Genomic DNA, 23205 nt, shown 5'->3' with positions numbered 1-23205 from the left:
CCTCTTCTCCTTACCTGACTATCATTCCACCTGGTGCCCCTCCTTATTTCCTGTCTCTCATGGTACACTCTTCTCTATCATATTCCTTCTTCTCTAGCATTTCTGTTGTGTCTGTACAACTACATATCAATTAAATAAAAGCATGCCCGTGGAGATGCGGTTAACTGGCATATTGACTTTGCAGAGATAGAGAATAACAGATCAATGTGCATGGGTAAGTTATCAGTCAATAAGTACTGCTAGGGTAGTCATTGCACTTAAAGAAACAGATCCATACATTACAAATTCCACCCTGGGAAAAGGCTCTGGCTGTCCATTCTATCAATTCCTCATCATCTTATAAAACTTTATCAAGTCATCAAGAAATTCCTAGCTCACTTAACCTTTCCAAATTCAGAAGTACAGGAAGCACCTTGGTAAATCTATGCTGCACCCTCTCTAAAGCTTCAGCATTCTTCCAATAATGAGGTAACAAGCAAGGAACACAATACTCACAGAGTTGTCAAATCAAAGTTTTAGACCTGTAAAATTACCCGTGGGTCTTGAACTCAACTCCCCGACTAATGATGGCCAACACACCATAAACCTTCTTAACCACCTATCAGCTTGCAAGGCAACTTTGAGGGATCCATGAATATGGATCCCAAGCTCCCTCTATATTCCTCCACACTGTTAAGAACCCTGTACTCTGCCTTCAAGTTTAACCTTCCAAAATATATAACCTCACACTTTTCAGGATTGAACACCACCTGCTACATCTCAGATCTACATCCCATCAATGTCCCGTTGTAACCTATGACAACCTTCTACACTATGCACAACATCACCAAGCTCCGTATCATCGGCAAACTTCCTAACCTATCCTTCCACTTCATCATCCAAGTCATTTTTTTTACATTAGGAGAACACTCAGTCCTCTTTTATTGTCATTTAGAAATGCATACATGCATTAAGAAATGATACAATGTTTCTCCAGAGTGATATCACAGAAAACAGGACAGACCAAAGACTAACACTGACAGAAACACATAATTATAACATATAGTTACAGCAGTGCAAAGCAATACCATAATTTGATGAAGAACAGACCATGGGCACAGTAAAAAAATGTCTCAAAGTCCCGAGTCCCCGATAGCAGGTGGCAAAAGGGAGAAACTCCCTGCCATAAACCTCCAGGCACTGTCAACTTGCCGATACCTTGGAAGCAGCTGACACTGAGTCCATCCGTCCGAAAACTTCGAGCTTCCGATCAGCCTCTCCGATACAGCCTCCCGAGCGCAATCCTCTGCTGAGCGCCATCGACCTCTCCCTGGCCACTGAAACACGCAAAGCCGAGGATTTCAGGGCCTTCAGCTCCGGAGATTTCGGTTACCACACAGTAGCAGCGGCAGTGAAGCAGGTTTTCCAGATGTTCCTCCGTGCTCTCACATCTGTCTCCATCAAATCAGAATTATGCACGGTCCCCTACTTGACAGATAACAGATATCATCACCGAAGTGGCCGCACGTGCTGCCGTCGCGCCGCCATCTTCTCCCCCTCCCGGGAGGACCAGAGAAGTCATTTATAAAAATCACAACTGCAGGGATCCCAAAACAAATCCTCGTGGAACACTATTGGTCACTGACCTCCAGGCAGATTACATTCCATCCACTACCACTCTTTACTTCTGTGGGCAAGCCAATTCTGAATCCACGCATCCATATTTACCTGTATCCCATGCCTTCTGACTTTCTGTATGAAAGTCTTTTGTACATGACTTGCCACAGGGAACCTTTTCAAACCATAGGACATAAGAGATGGGAGCAGAATTAGGCTGTTCAACCCAGTGTGTCTCCTCCACCTTAATTAAATCCATATGCACCACATCCACTGCTCCACCTTTATTAATTTGTTTGTCACTTTGAAAAATTCAGTCAAGCTTGTGAAACTCAACCTGGCCCTCATAAAGCCGCAGCGACTAATCCTAATTAGCCTATGTTTCTCCAAATGCCCATAAATCCTGTCTCTGTTGTGTACATACATCTATTGATGCTTCTGGACACATCTTCAGTGATGTTCCTGGAATCATCGGGTGTTTCGGGTCTTTCAACATCATACAACATCCTCCAGGTGACCCAGCCGGGGCTGATCAGACCCCAGCTTGTGTCCAGATGGCTAGCTACTTATGACTCTATGGCTCCCTGCTTTTGAGCCACAGCCATCTTGAGGCCCTCTCTGCCGCATCGGTGGTACTGTGGATGGCTCTCCTCTTCCTCTCTCCCTCGATGCCCAAAATGCTGAAGGCTCTAACTAAAGAACGGGCTACGAATCCCCTACAACCAACCTCCACTGGGAGACACCTCGCTCCCCATCCAGCCTGCTGACAGTTGCTGACCAGTTCTGCGTACTTGAAGAGCTTCCTTTCAAAGGCCTCCTCCAAGCTATCTTCCCATGGGACTGTCAGCTCCAGCAGCACCACTTGCTTAGTAGACTCAGACTCAGTCTGGTCGCAGGGTGGTGGCTGCGATATGGTTGGGGAACTTCAGCTGCCCTTCAAGGTCCCACCAACAGCTGCCAGTCCCTTGCAGAGGTTAGAATGCCTGCAGATGTTCGTTTGGCAGGTATTGGCTGCTCCCCAGCTCTGACAAAGGCAATGGTCTGCTTGGAGGGTCGGGACCACTTCGCCCACTCAACTCCTGCGCTGACGGCTTCAGCGATGGTCTTCAGGATCTGATCATGCCTCCACCCGTACCGTCCCTCACCAAGTGCCCTTGCACAGCCGCTGAGGATGTGCTCCAGGGTTCCGCGCTTGGAGCACAGTGGGCACGCAGATGACTCTGCCTTGCCCCATGTGTGCAGGTTTGATGGGCTTGGAAGCACATCGTACACTGCCTGGATGAGAAATTGGATGCGGTGTGGTTTGGCTTTCCAAAGATCAGCCCAGGTCACTTTCCTCTCAACCGCATTCTCCCATCTTGTCCAAGCTCCCTTTTGCTTCATTCCCACCACCTTGCAGGCTCTCATCTCCTCCACTATTGCTCTCACCTCCTCCTGAACTAGACAATGCCTTTCCTTTCCTCTGGTGTCCATTTGGGGAGTTGGAAAGGAGCCTAGCCCAGCTCGGCCTCGTGTGACCACTCCCACCAGCCTCCTGTGACACAGCCTCGCCTCTGCCTCCTGAACAGCTTCCTCTGCCCTCCACTTCCTGCCAGTAGTTACTTGGATCCCTGCCCTAGCCACCTTCGGGTCACTTGAGTCCCTATACTGTAGCACTTCTCTGGCTCTTGTTACCTTGAATTCTTCCTCCAAGGATTTGAAGGGCAGTTGCAGTTTGTTGTGGTGTCCATAGAGTGCGATGCTGCTCAGGCTCTTTGGCAGCCCCAGCCATCTCCTGAGGTGGTTGCTAACCCTCCTCTCTAAGGTTTCGACTGTCGAGATCGGAACTGCATAGACGAGGAGGGGCCACAGGATTCTGGGAAGAATGCCATGCTGATACACCCAGGCTTTAAACTTCGCAGGTAGGCCAGACTTGTCCACAGATTTCAGCTAGCCATCCAACTTGGTGCAGGTTGCCTGAATGGATGTTGTGTCCCTTAAAGAGCTGTCAAAAACTTTGCCTAAGCTCTTGACTGGCTTTTCTGTGATGGTTGGGATGGCTGTGCCTGCGATGCTGAACCGGAACTTGTTCTCCACCTTCCCTTTCCTCAGCGTCATCGATCTTGATTTGGCAGGTTTGAAACGCATGCGGACCCACTCCACCAGCTTTTCGAGCCCTTGCAGAATCCTATAGCAGCCTGGGACTGATTCTGTGGTGACTGTGAGGTCATCCATGAATGCCCTGATAGGTGGTTGCCGTTGAGCGGAATTCATTCTGGGCCCTCCGCACTCTCGTTCAGCAGACTTAGTGAGCATGTTCATGGCTAGGGAGAACAGTGTCACTGAGATAGTGCACCCTGTGATGATGCCGATCTCCACCTTGTGCCAGGTTGATGTAATTGCTCCTGAAGAGATCCTCATCATGAAGTTGCTGTAATAATCAGCGATAAGGTCTCTGATTCTGCTGCGGACGTGATATTTGGTCAGTGTGAGCTGCACCAGCTTGTGCGGAATGGAGCCATATGCATTTGCCAGGTCGAGCCACAACACTGACAAGTTGCCCTTGTTCTCTCTGGCCTCCCTGATGAGCTGTGTCGCCACACTGATGTGCTCCAGACAGCTGACATCCCTGAAATGCCACCCTTCTGGACTGATGTATTAATATAGGTGTTCTTTGCTAGGTAGGTGCACAGCCGCTTAGAAACTGCACTGAAGAAGATCTTCGCCTCGACACACAGCAGGGAGATGATGCGAAACTGATCTATCTGGGTGGCATTTTCCCCCTTCGGGATCCACACCCCTTCAGCCACCCTCCACTGTTCTGGGATTTTCCCCCTTCTCCAGAAGATTCTCAGGATCTTCCACAGACGCAGCAGGAGTTTGGGGCAGTTCTTGTACACTTTGTACGAGGTGTTGCTTGGTCCTGGAGCCGAGCTTGCCCTTGCTTTGCGGACGACCTCTCTGACTTCCTTTAGTTGCAGCTCTGACATGTCGAACTGCACATCTGGTTCGGGTGGGTCTATTAGGATGTCGCACTCTCCCAACTCCTGCTCTCTTTCAGGATCATTATATATCTTCTTCAGATGTTGGTCTATGTCTTCCTGCGAACAGGCCAGTTTCCCACTGCGCTTCTCCCCCAGCAACTCCTTGGTGAACTTGAAGGTGTTGGCGATAAAGGCAACACGTTTTTGAGCCCTTTCACGCCGCCGCCTCTGATGTCACTCTGTTCGGCGGAGGACCCTGATCTTCTTTCGTAGTATGCACATCAGCTGGCCCAAGCCAATGCGCTCCTCTTCTCCTGCCTCCTTGTATTGGGACTTCAGCGCTTTCATCTCCTGCCCGATGTTGTGGATCCTCAATGCTCTTTGGTTCTTTGAGTAGGATGTTTTGGAGCCTTCCTTCTCCTCTTCTCTGAACCGTTCAGCTGTGATACTAACAATAATTGTTGTCGTGGCTTGCAGCTTCCTATCAACCCCTCCCTTCACCATTGCCTCCAGAATTTGGTTAACATCTTCATCCATCTGCTTCCACAGTGAAGTCATGTTAGCTGCAGGCCATTTGATCCGCCTCCTGTTAGACTTCATGTTTGAGGGATTAGTTTGCAACACTTGGAGGTTCCGGGCACTATGGGGTGACTCCAGGCCAGGCCCCTCCTTCGGCTCACCAGGTTGGACACCTGTGCATTGTGCTGCTCCTGCTCCCGCCAAACACTTCATCCTCGCTTGGTGGATCTTCAAGCCATGATCGTTCTTGCAGATTTTGCCACATGCACACTGCTTCCTCATCGTCGTTTGTTCATTGCCTGGGTCTGATGTAAGAATCATCTCCAATAGCTTCCTCACCACTGATGCAAGGGTCACTGTTCCATAATTCCCAGGATTATCCCTATTATCTTTGTAAAACAAAGGAATAACATTGCCACCTTCCAATCTTCTGGCACTCTTGTGGCTACTGAGGATACAAAGATCATGACCAAAGGTGCAGCAATCTCTTCCCTCTGTACAATTTTCAAGAAGAACGTGGTAACCTGCTTCAATGACCATCATCCAGTAGCACTCACATCCACTGTGATGAAGTACTTTGAGAGGTTCGCCATGAAGCATAACTGCTCCTGCCTCAGGAATAACTTGGATCCACTTCAATTTGCTTACTGTTACAGCAGATGCCACTTCATTGGCTCTTCACTCAGCTCTGGAACTTATGGACAATGAAGATGCATACATCAAGATACTCTTCATTGATTACAGCACAGCATTTAACACTACCATTCCCTTAAAATGAATCACACGTTAATGATGGCACTCAATACATTGAGTGCTTGTTTGACATCTGCCTTTGGCAGTATTCTATGTAAAATGTGGTCAGGATCACAGTGGAGAACTCTCTTGCTAAGTAGAACAGTCAGAACCTAATCATTTGAGGTTCAAGATCGGGAGAACAAGAGTGAGCCAAGATTTGTATGCTGGAACACCACAAAGCAGTTATCATGAAGTCCACCCAGCACCCCTCCCATTTCCTGATTCTGCAGTTCAGTTCATCTATTGGATGAAGTGCCATGTCCGGAGTATCGGGGGTGAGCCATGTCTCAGTGAACACAGTAGACAGCAAACCCTCATTTCCGACTGATACAGTAATCTTGTCCTTGGGTCCTGTATCATGTTCTCCAGTGACTGTACATTAAACTGCATTGTGCTAAGGAGAGGTAGTCACATGCCCCACTGCTATAATCCAGCTTGAAGTCTATCCCAGCGTCTTCTCTTCTAGCGACAGCCAACCTTTAAGGTGCTGTAACTACATTCCAAAGAATCAAGTTCACTAAGTCCTTCAAGTGATCGTAAATCACCAGTCCCTTTAGATGGCTCAAATGTATGTTACTTAAAGGGAAATTACAGGCTGCAGACTGTAGCGATAGCAGTTCAGGACATGCATATTTCGTAGTTTTGTGAGCTGCCTGTAAAATGTCATCGTATATGATCAGCACCATCCCACGTTGCCAGTCTATCTCTGGAACCATTCTTGTAGATGAAGATGCATACATCAGGATATTCTTTATTGATTACAGCACAACATTCAACACTACCATCCCCTCAAAATGAATCACTTGTTAATCATGGCACTCAATACAGTGAGTGCTTGCTTGACATTTGCCTTTGGCAGTACTCTATGTAAATTGCAGTCAGGATCACAGTGAAGAACTCTCTTGGTACGTAGAACAGTCAGAACTTAATCACTGGATGTTCAAGATTGGGAAAGCTTACCCTCTGGCAGGCCTTCATACCCTTGCTCATGTTGAATTCCCAGAATTAAACATGATAGTCAGACTGGGGCTAAATTTATGTTTTTTTTTGTACTCTGTATTTATAAAACCCAGAATACCAAATATTTAGGACTGTACCAAAAAGGAAAAAAAAATCATCTTTCTTTGTTCCTCACATGGTCTATCACCTTGCAGTTTACAGCAACAGAGAAAGAAAAAATGATTATTGTCTGCATAGAACAAAATATTGCAGACCTTCTGTTAGCAGAAATATGCTATTACATAGCTTCCAAAAAAGAAAGCATTTAGATGTATCATCCAGAGCTGCTGGTTGCAAATGAGCTGGAGAATTGTTTGCATAGATTGGTATGACTGGTTTAAAAATATTATCCAATTAACTACATGAATGAAGTTCAGGCAATATTTCATAGCCTATCAGTACTGGTCAATCAATTTAATGGTTCATCTTTGGTGAAAGTACGAAGCAGGGTATCACGACTTAAATATCCACTCTGCCTAACAGCTGGAATAATAGTGGAAAATTCCACAGCAGAAATCAAGCAGCAAAAAGCAAATCTGCCAATAACTATCAATGTGTCAGGTGTTATGTGCGTTTCCACTTTCCATTTCAACAGAGTCTAACAAATAAATCGCCGTCCATGAATAGAGAAGCCTATTAACAGATGAATTATGGTCTGAAGACCTCTTTCCTTCAAGTAACCAAAGAAGTTAACGAGAAAGAAAATCAGAAATGTTGCTCTAACCCTAATCTACAGCATTCAAGTCTTTGTGAGCCAGGTCAGTATTGAAGTGGTCAGTATAATAACAAATCCTCAGGGACACAGATTTAGAATTTTAGCATAGGTGACCAATCTGGAATTTTGATTTAAATTTACCCATGGAATGTGACATTACTGGTAATTACTAACTGAACTAAGGCAGCAATTGTGTCACATCTTGGTCAGACCAGACAAGGATCACAACTTTCCTTAACTGAAGGACATTAATGACACCTGTTTATAACAATCAAATAGTACTATGCTGATTGTTAGCAGCTTTTGCTTAAAATCTTCACATTTATTCCATTGCTTCAATTTAAATGCACAAACTTCTGTTGATATTTGAACTGGGGTTCAGGACCAATGGTTAGGCAGTCTACTTGCTAGTCCAGTAATTTATTGACCACACTACTACACTCATGATGTAGACAAAGCTGCCAGTTTCCAGATAGTGCATACCCTGAAGTGGGTAGTTCCTTAAGTGGAATGGCCATCTGTTTAGAATACTGGCTAATTTTGCTTGATGATAATCAGAACTGAATTTATTATCATTGATTTACATGGCATGTAATTTGTTGCTTTGCAGTGCAGCAGCACTACTGTGCAAAGACAAAAATTATTATAAATTACAAAATAAATAAATAGAGTAAAAAGATAGAATAAGGTAGGATTCAAGGATCATTCAGAAATCTGATGGTAGAGGGGAAGAATCTGCCATTGAATTATTGTATCCTCCCTTGAAAACGCTGAGGCAAAAAAAGCAATTATATAGCTATCCTACTCTACCTCATGCACACTACTGCAAAGTATATTAAAATAAAAAGAGATTCTGGAACTCTGTGTGTGTGGATCAGCTGTAATGCCTTTCAGATTGAATAACAATGCTGTCCATAACTTAAGCTCTCAAAGGCTGACTGCTTGTGAGGAATCACAAACACTGTACATCAGCCCTAACAAGAGATTAAGAACACGAAGATACAAGAAACTGCAAATGCTGAAATCTGAAGCAACAATCTGTTAGAGGAACTATGTAACAAAAGAAGGGGGGAATGCAAAAGGTGAACCAAAGGACAGAGAACTTGGGTGGGTTGGTAGAGGAAGATCTGCCTATCACCCACACAACTATTCACCTGGGTTTCTTCTCCCTTCCTATCTCCTCCTGTCTTGTTCCATCTGCCCAACATCTCTCCATATCTGGTTCCACTCATCACTTTCCAGCCTCTCTCTCCAACTTCCTTCTCCCCAGCCCAAACCTGGCTCCACCTGCCCAGTTTTTTTTCTTTTTTCCTTATCTGTTCCCATCAGCCTGTTGCAAAACTACCATCCTCATCCCCCTGCTCCATCTGCCCACAAATCCCTCATCATACCTGGTTTCACCTATCATCTGATGACACAGGACACTGCAGATGTTGGAATCTGGAGCAACATCAATAAGTCTCCAGATTCTTTTCCTGCTAAGCCCTTCAATCAGAAGCTGCTTGATCTGCTGAGCCCCTCCATTTAATTGCTTGTTCCTCTAGATTTCAATATCTGCAGTGTCTTGTGTCTCAATTTTACTACCTCATTGTGAAGGGATGCTCACCTTGAAATTGTCCTCTTTTCATAGGTAACTCTTTCATTCTGCTCACCCCCTCTCTTCCTCCCATGCACCTTAGGTCCTCTCAGTTTTGGCCCCTTTCCCATACCCATCCCCCTAGCACCTCATTACCTGTAGATGATTCCTCCCTGCCCCATCTAGTTCCATCCACCCAACCACACATTTTATACTCTGAATCCTACCATCTCCCATATGGTTCCATCTGTCTTTCGGTTCTCATTGTATGGTTCTAATTATCACCTTCCTGACTTATCAGAAACCAGCACTGATAGTCTTTATGATCATTCCACCCTCTCCTCTCCCCACCTTGCTCCATTGGCTTCCTTTGTTTTGCCAATCTATCGCCTATCTACCTCATTTTCCACCTCGCCCTCTCCCTTAACGGGTCCCAAATGCCAATCCTCCTTCATCCATCCACAATCCACCAATCTCCTTCTAGCTCCTTTCTCACCCTTTATTGTGGCCACCTCCCCTCCCTGGTGTCCTGGAGCAGAGTTTTTGCCGTAAAATGTCAATTATCCCTTTGACTCCATAGATTCTACTCAACGGTGAGATCCTCGAACAGCTTGTTACTTCAAATTCCGGCATCAACAGTCTCTTGTATCTCTACTGAAAAATAACCACTGCTCATGACATTGCAAATGTGTTATTTTTTTCCCAACATTATGGATCTTGTTTATCTTTTTTTACAGGATGTTCCTATTGATTTGATAAATAAATTATCACCTGCACAGTGGCCTTAATACAGTTGGTTTATACTAGATGCTTCAACTGGGAATTTGAGTTTATTACATTGCAGTTGTTCTGGATTCACACAGAGATCAAGTCACAAAAGTGGAAGTTTAATTCTCATTCAACCGTACACATGTATACAACTAAATGAAACAGTGCTCCTCCAGAGCCAAGTTGGAAAACACAGCAAATACATATAGCAGCGACAGCACATACAGTTGGAAAAAGATTAATAGCACGAGACCACGTGACGCATGGCCTGAAGATTTATGGTGCATGGAATATTATTCTGGAGCCACATTTCTGTAAAAACAAGTACACAGCAGTTTCTCATCTCGTATTGGGCCAGCTGCAGATGGAGGCAATCCAGCTCATCTTCCTTGGAGTGGCCTTGACAGGAGAGTCAGACTGCAGGGGTCAGCCCTCAACCCAGCACGCCCGCCGCATCTCCGTTCTCTCTCACACTGCCTCATCCCCAGGGTGGCAGTGTGCCCACACTTTTGCATGAAAACAGCAGTGTTGACCTATCAGTCTCAATCAGTTTGTGATGCTGCTGCAAAAATACAGAATCAAGCGATTCAGTAATCATAAATTTCTAGCATAACTATGACAAGGGAATACCATTTGGCTCATCTAAAAGTGCAATTATTGAAAAAGACAAGGTCTCGACATCTCCCATTATTTACATTAAGTATTTCCAGGGCTTCTGCCACAACCCTACATGTCTATAAGCTTAATCCATATATTAATCATGTTTTCATTAGCTTACATCAAAGATCAAAAGCTTCCCTTCAGGCTGAAAAGTCGAAGCTTGACCCATCTTTCTTCATTATCTGACAGAAGAAATCAACCTCATACAGTACCTGCATACTGGACCTCTTCCAGTACTAGAATATTTCATTCCTTGGGTAACAAAATCAAAATGTATGATTTCACAAGAGCAGCGTACTGTTTGATCGTTACCTCTTGAAAATGAATCTATGATTTTCTTCATTTTGTTCGAAATCTTATTAATCTTCTTCACTGCTCTTCCATCTGCTTTGGCATTGAATCTAACAAGATGCCTTACTTTCCATTTGTTTCATCCTCAGCTATGTCACAAATTTTTATATAGAACTGTTAACCTTTCCTTCATGTAGTATTTTTGTGTGCAACAACTGCTGTACCTACACATTTTTCCAAATCAGTTTAATGACTATGCTATCATTCTCAACCCTTTATTTCAAACACATTGTCCTCCTACCCCAAAATTAGTGTCAGGTTCCATCACCCAAACTTCTGGATGTAATACTGCTCTTTTGGGTGGTTGTGGAAAACACATGGCACTATTTCAAAGAACACAATTTTCCTGTGTCCTTGCAAATATTTATCTCTGAAGCAACATAACTGATATAGATTGTTTGATCATTAACACATTGCAGCACGCAAATCTCTCTACACTTTGCAATGCCTTGGTAAAGCAGCCACTATAATCAGACTCCCGCCACTGACTTTCTCTCTCCTCTTCCCTTCCATCGGGCTGAAGATCCTTACCACCGGGCTCAAGGACTGCTTCTATCCCACTTCCATAAAAATCACTGAACAAACCTCTTATACAACAAGATGGATTCTTGACTTCAATCTACTGTGCCATGGCCTTGTGCCTTATTGCCTGCCTGAACTTCTCTGTTACTGCTTTCCCTTTATACTACCTTGATGGATTGATGTAAAATGAACTGTATGGATGGCATGCAGATTTTGACTGTATTTTGTACATGCAACAATAAGAAATGTACCAGTTTAGTGAATTTCAACTCTTGTACTCGCTGTACTCACTGTACACCAATGATTATGTAGCCAAGTTTCCATCTAACTCAATATATAAGTTTGCTGATGACACAACAATTGTAGCTGTATCTCAGGTAATGATGAGTTTGAGTACAGAGAGGAAATTAAGAACCTGGTGGCATGGTGTGAAGACAATAACCCATCCCTCAACGTCAGCAAGACGAAGGAATTTGTTGTTGACTTCAGAAGGAGTAGCGGACTGCACAACCCAATTTACATCGGTGGTGTGCAAGTGGAACAGGTCAAAAGCTTTAAGTTCTTCGGGGTCAATATCACAAATGACCTGACTTGGTCCAACCAAGCACAGTCCACTGCCAAGAAGGCCCACCAGCACCTTTACTTCCTGAGAAAACTAAAGAAATTTAGCCTGTCCCCTAAAACCCTGACTAATTTTTATAGATGCACCCTAGAAAGCATTCTTCTAGGGTGCATCACAACCTGGTATGGAAGCTGTCCTGTCCAAGACCGGAGGAGCTGTAGAAGATCGTGAACACGGTGCAGCACATCACACAAACCAATCTTCCATGCTTGGACTCACTTTACACCGCACGCTGTTGGAGCAGTGTTGCCAGGATAAACAAGGACATAACTCACCCAGCCAACACACTTTTTGTCCCTCTTCCCTCCGGGAGAAGGCTCAGGAGCTTGAAGACTCATACGCCCAGATTTGGGAACAGCTTCTTTCCAACTGTGATAAGAGTGCCGAACGGATCCTGACCCGGATCTGAGCCGTACCCTCCAAATATCCGGATCTGCATCTCGGTTTTTTTGCACAACCTTACTTTCCATTTTTCTATTTTCTATTTATGGATTATAATTTAAATTTTTAATATTTACTATTGATTTGTAATCCAGGGAGTGGCAAGAGCAGAATCAACTATCACTATGATGATTGTACATTCTAGTATCAATTGTTTGGCGACGATAAAGTATAAAGTATTTAAGGTCACCCAGTGTCCTATAAATGGAAGTCCTTGTTTTCTTTAAGAAGAGTTTCAGATCCAAGGGTTGCAGACCTAGAACATTAGTTCGGTCTTTATCACAAATGCTGCCTGACCTGTTCAGTTTTCCCTGCATTTTGTATTCTTACTTCAATTTCCAGCACCAACATTTTTTTTAAACTTGCTCCACTTCCTTCATTCATATATAATAGATGCAGCACCAGCAGCAGCAACTACCTCAGAGATATTCCAATCAGTAATTCTCATCTAATCCAGCAACTTCAATTAAGAAGCAAACTAATGCAAGTACTGTAAATCTAAATTAAATATGAAAAATGCTTGAATTGCCAGCTGATCAGGCAGGCATCTGTGCAGAAAACCAAAATGGTTCTGATGAAAAATTAGCAATCTGGAACATTGAACCTGCTTCTCTCCACACATGCTGTCTAACCTAGTGAGTAATGCAGCTACTTTAATTGTTTCTGCCAGTTCCTTACACTCAATCCACATGAATGCATTCAGTTCTTAGTCTTCATTAAGAGCCCCAATAAAAAAAAAACATTTTGCAAGTTAAAGCATTATCATATGACTCACCATAAACAATTTGGACTATCACCTGGTCATCCAAGTAAAAGAAATTAATCATACTACATCCCTCTCCTTTAAACAGCTGAAAACTAGGTTAACTACTGCAAACACAATACACAAACAGACATAGTAATTGGTACCTCATCTTGGGTATCCAGGGAAAAAGCCACCTTTGCATGAAAAAAACTTCAGGAACACCTGTCCGATAACGATCACCAGATACGTGGCTAGGTATCAAGGGCATTACTGACTATGCGAGAGAAAACAACATCGACTGTACAAGTTCACCACCCTTCCTGATGCTCTAAGCAAGTTTTACGCGTGCTTCAAGGCAAGCAACACAATGCCGGCCACGAAAGGTACCCCCCCCCCCCCACTTCCTCGTGAAACAACAGAAGACATGAGAAGGGCTCTGCAGAGAGTAAACACCCAAAAGGCGGCGGGGCCAGACAACATTCCAGGCCGAGTACCCGGGGAGGGTGTTCACCAGCTTACTGACATCTTCAACACTTCACTCATTTAGGGTGCTGTAGTCAGCTGTTTCAAACCAGCCACTATCACCCCAGTATGGAAGAACTCCACACCTTCTGAACTAAACGACTACCACCCAGGGCACTGACACCAATCATCATGAAGTGCTTTGAAGAGCTGATAATGGCACATATCAAAAACTCCATTCATGTCATATTGAACACTCACCAATATACTTCCTGACAGAACTACTCTACGACAGATGCCATAGCATCAGTCATGCACCTGGCCCTGTCATGCCAAGAAAACAATGACACTTATGTCAGAATGTTGTTTCTGGACTTCAGTTTGACATTCAGCACTATTGTCCCACACTCCTTGGTGGACAAACTCCTTCTCAGTCTAAATACACCACTGTGCAATTGGGTGTTGGACTTCCTAATGAAAAGACCTCAGATAGACATGATGTACAACTGCTAGTCCCTTCCCATCATCCTCAACATTGATGCCCTCCAGAGCTGTGTGCTGAGCACATTGCTGTATACTCTGCCCACACACGACTGCACCGCTAAACACCTGAGAAATCACATTGTTGTTTACTGATGACACAACAGCGGTGGGGTTCATCACCAACAATGAGACAGCCTGCAGAGAGGAGGTGGAAGAACTTGAGGACTGGTGCCGGGCAAATACCTCTTCCTTAATATCAACAAGACAAAGGAGATAGTTACCAACTCGTACTACTCACACCCCTCTTTACATCAGCAACACCACAGTGGTAACTGCAAGCAGTTTCAAACTCCTGGGAGTGCACATCATAAATAATCTCTTACGGTCCTAGAACACAACCTGCACCATCAATAAAGCCCATCAATGCCTCTGCTTTCTGAGGAGGCTGAAGAGAGCTGGATTTTGCACATAGAAACCATAGAAACTACAGCACATAAACAGGCCCTTTGGCCCTTCTTGGCTGTGCCGAACCATTTTCTGCCTAGTCCCACTGACCTGCACATGGACCATATCCCTCCATACACCTCCCATCCATGTATCTGTCCAATTTATTCTTAAATGTTAAAAAAGAACCCGCATTTACCACTTCGTCTGGCAGCTCATTCCACACTCCCACTACTCTCTGTGTGAAGAAACCCCCCTAATGTTCCCTTTAAACTTTTCCCCCCTCACCCTTAACCCATGTCCTCTGGTTTTTCTCTCTCCTTGCCTCAGTGGAAAAAGCCTGCTTGCATTCACTCTATCTATACCCATCATAATTTTATATACCTCTATCAAATCTCCCCTCATTCTTCTACGCTCCAGGGAATAAAGTCCTAACCTATTCAACCTTTCTCTGTAATTGAGTTTCTCAAGTTCCGGCAACATCCTTGTAAACCTTCTCTGCACTCTTTCAACCTTATTTATATCCTTCCTGTAATTTAGTGACCAAAACTGAACACAATACTCCAGATTCGGCCTCACCAATGCCTTATACAACCTCATCATAACATTCCAGCTCTTATACTCAATACTTAGATTAATAAAGGCCAATGTACCAAAAGCTCTCTTTACGACCCTATCTACCTGTGACGACACTTTTAGGGAATTTTGTATCTGTATTCCCAGATCCCTCTGTTCCACTGCACTCCTCAGTGCCTTACCATTAACACTGTATGTTCTACGCTGGTTTGTCCTTCCAACGTGCAATACCTCACACTTGTCAGTATTAAACTCCATCTGCCATTTTTCAGACCATTTTTCCAGCTGGTCTAAGTCCCTCTGCAGGCTCTGAAAACCTTCCTCACTGTCTACTACACCTCCAATCTTTGTATCATCAGCAAACTTGCTGATCCAATTTACCACATTATCATACAGATCATTGATATAGATGACAAATAACAATGGACCCAGCATTGATCCCTGTGGCACACCACTGGTCACAGGCCTCCACTCAGAGAAGCAATTCTCTACCACCACTCTCTGGCTTCTTCCATCGAGCCAATGTCTAATCCAATTTACCACCTCTCCATATATACCTAGCGACTGAATTTTCCTAACTAACCTCCCATGCGGGACCTTGTCAAAGGCCTTACTGAAGTCCACGTAGACAATATCCACTGCCTTCCCTTCATCCACTTTCCTGGTAACCTCCTCGAAAAACTCCAACAGATTGGTCAAACATGACCTACCACGCACAAAGCCATGTTGACTCTCCCTAATAAGCCCCTGTCTATCCAAATGCTTGTAGATTCTGTCTCTTAGTACTCCCTCCAATAACTTACCTACTACTGACGTTAAACTCACCGGCCTATAATTTCCCGGATTACTTTTCCATCCTTTTTTAAACAATGGAACAACATGAGCCACTCTCCAATCCTCCGGCACTTCACCCATAGACAGCGACATTTTAAATATTTCTGCCAGGGTCCCCGCAATTTCAACACTAGTCTCTTTCAAGGTCCGAGGGAACACTCTGTCAGGTCCCGGGGATTTATCCACTTTAATTTTCCTCAAGACAGCAAGTGCCTCCTCCTTTTCAATCTGTACAGTTTCCATGGTCTCACTACTTGATTCCCTCAATTCCATAGATTTCATGCCAGCTTCCTTAGTAAATACAGACGCAAAAAACCTATTTAAGATCTCCCCCATTTCCTTTGGTTCCGCACAAAGCCGACCACTCTGATCTTCAAGAGGACCAATTTTATCCCTTACAATCCTTTTGCTCTTAATATACTTGTAAAAGCTCTTTGGATTATCCTTCACTTTGACTGCCAAGGCAACCTCATGTCTTCATTTTGCCCTCCTGATTTCTTCCTTAAGTATTTTCTTGCACTTCTTATACTCCTCAAGCACCTGATTTACCCCCTGTTTCCTATACATTTCATACAACTCCCTCTTCTTCTTTATCAGAGTTGCAATATCCCTTGAGAACCAAGGTTCCTTATTCCTATTCAATTTGTCTTTAATCCTGACAGGAACATACAAACTCTGCACTCTCAAAATTTCCCCTTTGAATGCTTCCCACCTACCAATCACATCTTTGCCAGAGAACAACCTGTCCCAATCCATGCTTTTTAGATCCTTTCTCATTTCTTCAAATTTGGCCTTCTTCCAGTTCAGAACCTCAACCCTAGGACCAGATCTATCCTTGTCCATGATCAAATTGAAACTAATGGTGTTATGATCACTGGAACCAAAGTGCTCCCCTACACAGACTTCTGTCACTTGCCCTAATTCGTTTCCTAACAGGAGATCCAATATTGCATCCCCTCTAGTTGGTCCCTCTATATACTGATTTAGAAAACTTTCCTGAACACATTTTACAAACTCTAAACCATCTAGACCCCTAACAGTATGGGAGTTCCAATCAATGTATGGAAGACTAAAATCCCCTACCACCACAACTTTATGTTTCCTGCAGTTGCCTGCTATCTCTCTGCAGATTTGCTCTTCCAAGTCTCGTTGACTATTGGGTGGTCTGTAATACAATCCCACTAATGTGGCCATACCTTTCCTGTTTCTCAGCTCCACCCATACTCATCAATACTCATGTCAATCTACAGATGTGTAGCAGAGAGCATCCTAACAAGCTGCATCGCTGCTTGGTACAAAAACCGCACTGCAACGAACAGGAAGGCTCTACAATGAGTAATCAAAACTGCCCAATGCATGACCAGCACCAGCCCTCCTACCACCAAGAACATATATACAGAAAAGTGCTGGAAAAGGGCCAGTAACATCATGAAGAATCCTACCCACCATGCTCATGGACTGGTTGTCCCATTCCCAACAGGGAGGAGGCCAAATAGCGTCAATGCAAGGACGAACAGACTCAAAAACAGTTACTTTACCTAAACAGTAAGGCTGATCAACATCTATATCCATTAACTCCACCACCACTTTATTATTTCCTGTCAGTCACCTTATATACAGCCTAATGTCACTTTATGGACTTACAATCAACCTATGTATATAAGCTATATTATGTATTTACATTTATTGAGATTTCTTATTATTGTGTTCTTTGTCTTTCGTGTTTTTTTTTGGTGCTGCATCGGATCCGGAGTAACCATTATTTTGGACTTTGATTTGATCAGATGCCTCCAGACTGTGTAACTCAGGTTGCAACAGTGCTGGACTCCTCCAGACTGCAGGAACCCCAAACTACAACAACCCCGGATATCTCCAGACTGAGTATCCCACCATCTCCAACTCAGGTTCCAGTATGCCTTTAGACAGCAAATTACATGAGTTCCAGCTCTATCTCCAGCCCCGAACTTGGCCACCCTCACCTCCAGGCTGTGACCTTCCCCAATGCCACTGAGCCCCTGGGCTCCCCTTCCTCCATCACTACTCCCCCAACCCCGGGTTTCTCAGGATCCCCCCCACCTCCCGAGTCCTCAGTCTTTATTTTCCTCCCACCATACTTTCCCACTCTCCCATCTTCTGACACCACTAACTTATTTCCTCCCTCTGATCCCTGCAACGTTTTTCATCATTCCCCCCAACCTTCCCTTCTCTGAGGTGGAATGTTCTGTCCTTGGCAAGGGCCTTATCTTTGTCCCCCTTCGCCCGCACCTCAGTGGGTTCTGCGCCCATCACAGCGTCAAACTTTACTTCTATCTCCGAGCCCACTTCTTTGGCAAGAATTCACCACCCCACACCGATGACCTCTTTCTCCTGTCTCTAACCTTCCTCTTCCTCATGAACACTCCTCTCTGGTTCTCTGCCTGCTCTAAATCTTTTCATCCCTAATTGCAGACATCAACTGGCTCGACTTCAGCACTCCTCTTTCCTCTTCAAGCATTATCCCTTTTGAACTCACTTCCATCCACTCTCTCGGCACCAATCACAACCTCACCATGAAAGCCACAGAAAAAAGGGGTGCTGTTATAGTGTGGTGGACTGACCTCTACTTTGCTGAAGCCAGACAGAAACTCTAGACACCTCCTGTTACTTACCCTTTGTAAAGGACCACACTCAGGAACGTCAGAAATTTGTCTCCGAAACCATCACCAACTTCATCCATTCTGGTGATCTCCTAACCACAGACACCAATCTCACAGTTCATTTACCCCTCAGTGCTCATTTCTACCTCCTAGCCAATATCCACTAGCTTAACTGTTCAGTTATGCCGACTGTTTCTGCCTGCTCCTGCCCCAGTGAACGTTGACTCATGTCCTCATTCTGAGAATGAATGGATTAACACATGAGGAGCACTTGGCAGCTTTGGGCCTGTACTCATTGGAATTTAGAAGAATGCGGGAGGATCTCATTGAAACCTACCGAATGTTGAAACGTCTAGACAGGGTGGATGTGGAGAGGATATTTCCTATGGTGAGGATATCCAGAATTAGAGGGCACAGCCTCAAAGATGAGGGTCGACCTTTTAGAACAGAGGTAAGGAGGAACATTTTTAGTCAGAGAGTAGCAACTCTGTGGAATACTCTGCCACAGACTGCAGTGGATGCCAAGTCCGTGCCTATATTTACGGCGGAGGTCCATCGTTTCCTGATTGGTCATGGTATCAAAGGATATGGCAAGAAGGCAGGTGTATGGGGTTGAGTGTAATCTGGGATCAGCCATGATGAAATGGTAGAGCCATTCAGAATGGGCTGAATGGCCTAATTCTGCTCCTACGTCTTATGGTCTTGACTATACCTTTTCCAACCTGTCTCCTATAAAAGTGCCATTACCTTTTCACAGTTCCTTTGTCTCTGCCGCATCTGTTCCTAGGTTGAGGCTTTCCTATCCAGGCCATCTCTGATGTCTTCCTTTTTCAAAGAACAAAGTTTCCCTTTCTCCACCATTGATGCTGTCCTCACCTGTATCTCCTCCATTTCCTTGACATCTATCCTCAGCCCATCTTCCTGCTGCCTTAATAAGGACAGAGTTCCTCTGTTCTTCATCTACTACCCTATGATTCTCTTCCAACACATCATCCTCTGCAATATCCGCCATCTTCAAGGGGACCCTACACCAAACACATCTTTACTACCTCCTCCCCCAATTCTCTGTCTTCCACAGGAATAGCAGCCTCTGTGATTCTCTTGCCCATTCATCCCTTCCCACTAATCTCCCTCCTGGCATTTATTCTTGCAAGTGGGAGGAGTGTTACACCTGCCCATTCACATCCTCCCTCACCTTCATTCAGGGCCCTAAACAGTCCTTCCTGTTGAAGCCACACTTCACATGTAACACAAACATGCTACGTCCAGTCCCTATACACTTCCATCGCCCATCATGAGGGCCTTAAAGCTCTCTGCTTCTTTCTGGACAGCAGATCCAACCAGTTCCCCTTCACCACCACTCTCTTCCGTTGGCAGAACTGGTCCTCACTCTCAATAATTACTCCTTCAGCTCCTCCCACTTCCTTCAAACCAAAGGAGCAGCCATGGGCATTCGTGTGGGTCCCAGCTATGTTTGCCTTTTTGTTTGCTATGTGGAACAGTCCATGTTCCAAGCCTACACTGGCATTGCTCCGCAACTCTTCCTATGCCTCATTGATAACTGCATTGGTGCTGCTTCCTGCACCTATACTGAGGTAATCGACTTCATCAACTTTGCCTCCAACTTCCACCCTGCCCTCAAAATTTACTTGGTCCATTTCCAACACCTCCCTTCCCTCCCTCGTCTCTGGAGACAGTCTATCTACTGACATCTTTTATAAACCCACTGACTCTCTCAGCTATCTGTTCCCACCCTGTCACTTGTAAAAATGCCACCCCCTTCTCTCTCTTCCTCTATCTCTCCTGCATCTGCTCTCAGGATGAGGCTTTACATTGCAGAACTACTGAGGTGCCCTTTTCCTTCAAAGAAAGGGGCTTCCTTTCCTTTACCCTTACCTGCATCTCTTCCATTTCATGCATATCTGCCCTCACCCCATCCTCCCGCCAACCCACTAGGGATAGGGTTCCTCTTGTCCTTACCTACCACCCCACTAGCCTCTGCATCTAGCACATAATTCTCAGTAACTTCTGCCATCAATGGGATCCCACATCTTTCCCTCCCCCAACTTTCCACAGGGATTGCACCCTATGTGACTCCTGTGTCCACTCGTCCCTCCCCACTGATCTTCCACCTGGTACTTAACCTTGCAAGTGGAACAAGTACCACACCTACCCCTGCACCTCCTCCCTTACTACCATTCAAGGCCCCAAACATTCCTTTGAGGAGGCACTTCACCTGCAAGTCTATTGGGGTCATCTGCTGTATCTGGTGCTCCCTGTATGTCCATGAGACCTGACGTAAATTTGGAGACCACTTCACCGAGCACCTTCGCTCCATCCGCCAGAAAAAGTGGGATCTCTTGGTGGCCACCTATTTCACTTCTACTTTCCATTCTAACATTTCAGTCCATGTCCTCCTCTACTGTTCCGATGAGGCTACAAACAGGTTGGAAGAGATTCTTCGGTTCTGTCTGGGCAGCCTCCAACTGATGGCATGAACATCAATCTTTTGAACTTCTGGCAATGACCCCTACCCCTCAGCATTCCCCATTCCTGTTTCCCTCTCTCACCATATCTCTTGACCTGCCCATCACCTCCCTCTGGTGCTCCTCCCTCTTCTCTTTCTTACACGGTCTTCTACCCTCTCCTATCAGATTTCCCCTTCTCCAGCCCTTTATCTCTTTCGCCAATCAACTTTTCAGCTCTTTACTTCACTCCCCTCCCCTTGACCCAGTTTTCACTTAAAAGCTGCCACCTTTGACTTCTTCCTCACCTCCCCCCTTCTTTACTCTGGCTTCTCACTTTCCATTCAAGTCCCAAAGGAAGGTCTTGGCTTGAAACATCAACTGTTTACTCTTTTCCATAAATGCTGCCTGACCTGTTGAGTTTCTTCAGCATTTTGCATGTTACTTTATATGTAAATCTGTTGGGGGCCATCTACTGTATCTGGTGCTCTTGGAGTGGCCGCTCTGACATTGGTGAGACCCGATGTAGATTGGGGTACTTTGTCGAACACATCCACAAAAAGCAGTATTTTCCAATGGCCAACCATTTCAATTCCTATCCCCATTCCTGTTCTGACTTTTTGGTTCACTGCCTTCTCTTCTGCCACAATGAGGCCACTCTCAGGTTGGTGGAGCAACACCTCATGTTCTGTCTAAGTGGCATCTAACCTGGTGGCATGGACATCGATTTCTCCAACTTCCAGCAATTCTTCTACCCTTCCCCTTCCCTCTTTTACATTTCTCCATTCTGGCCTCTACCTCTTCTCCTCACCTGCCTATCACCTCCCCCTGGTGCTCAACCCCCTCCCCTGATCATTCATTCCCTCCTCCTATCAGATTCCTTCTTCTCTAGCCCCTTGCCTTTTCCATTTATCACCTTCCAGTTTCTTATTTTATCACCCACTACCCACCACCTGGCCACCTATCACCTTCTAGTTTGTCCTCCTTCCTCTTCCCCTACCTTCTTATTCAGGCGTCTTCCCACTTTTTTACAGTCCTGATGAAGGGTCTTGTCTCAAAATGTTGACCGATTATTCACTCCCATAGCATTTTGTGTGTGTTGCTCTGGATTTCTAGCAGCTGAAGAACCTCTTGTGCTAACAATTATTATGTTCTCCTTTACGCTTATGTACAGGAAATGACATTAAGCAATCTTGAATCTTACAATATTCAATTAATCTATTACTAGGCTATGAAGCAAGACTAATGGGAATTTAAAGTAAAAACAAAAATCTGCAATTGGTGAAAACTTGAAACAAGAACAAAATGCTAAACTTATTAACTGTAAAGAGAAACAGAGTTAACATTTCTGGTAAATGGCTTTTCGTCAGAACAAGGAAAGTTATGGGTCAAACAAAGCGCTTTAAGTTGAGGAGAGGCAAGAGATGGAAACAACTTAAAACATACTTGTTTCTAAATTTTCGTGGTTGTTATTAGTCAGTTGAAACTCTATTTTTCATACCACAAAAAGCATGCAACAGGTTTATACAATGGAAAGTTGGATGCTTGTGAGTGAGAGTGAATTCGGCAATGCAAGAGAAAATCTACTTTTCTCCTCCTCAGACAGCGAGTCAAGCAAATCACTTTTCCTGCTGTGCACCAGAATCACTTTGGAATTTTTAGTTGTCAGTGACATTTTCAGATGGTATCTTCTTCCATAATTACAATTAAGTTAGGATATAAATCAGGTTATAAGTCACAGATTTGAAGACAATCGCAATATAGCAAATGCAGACTTACCACCCAACCATCTAGATTGGCAATTAATGAACTCCGGCTTCCTGTCTGAAAGGTGTCGCTGAGAAATATTGTGAAGGATTTGAAAGAAGGTACATTTCTCGGAGGCTGTGCTGGCAACCCACTGGTCAAAGGCGTTCTCAAACACAAGGTCAAATTCAGGACAATCCTAGAAGACAATAATAATTAACAAATTGCTTTTGTGTTGAAATAATGACAATGCCTACATTCGTCCAGACGGAGGAAAATAATTACTT

General features: G+C 44.5%; 1 protein-coding gene across 2 annotated transcripts in view; it reads right to left on the bottom strand.

The window, feature by feature from the left end:
* Window positions 1–23205, bottom strand: part of stxbp6 (syntaxin binding protein 6 (amisyn)) — a 395650-nt gene that overhangs the window by 124518 nt on the left and 247927 nt on the right. For both annotated transcript variants that reach the window (XM_063050629.1, XM_063050637.1), the window contains exon 4: window positions 22952–23117. In XM_063050629.1, coding sequence (XP_062906699.1) covers window positions 22952–23117 — 166 coding nt within the window. The remainder of the gene's footprint in view (window positions 1–22951; window positions 23118–23205) is intronic.

The sequence above is a fragment of the Mobula hypostoma genome, chromosome 1 (genome assembly GCF_963921235.1).
Source record: "Mobula hypostoma chromosome 1, sMobHyp1.1, whole genome shotgun sequence".
NCBI classification, from domain to species: Eukaryota; Metazoa; Chordata; class Chondrichthyes; order Myliobatiformes; family Myliobatidae; genus Mobula; species Mobula hypostoma.
Note: the sequence above shows the minus strand (reverse complement) of the source record. Positions and strands in the feature narration are given on the sequence as shown.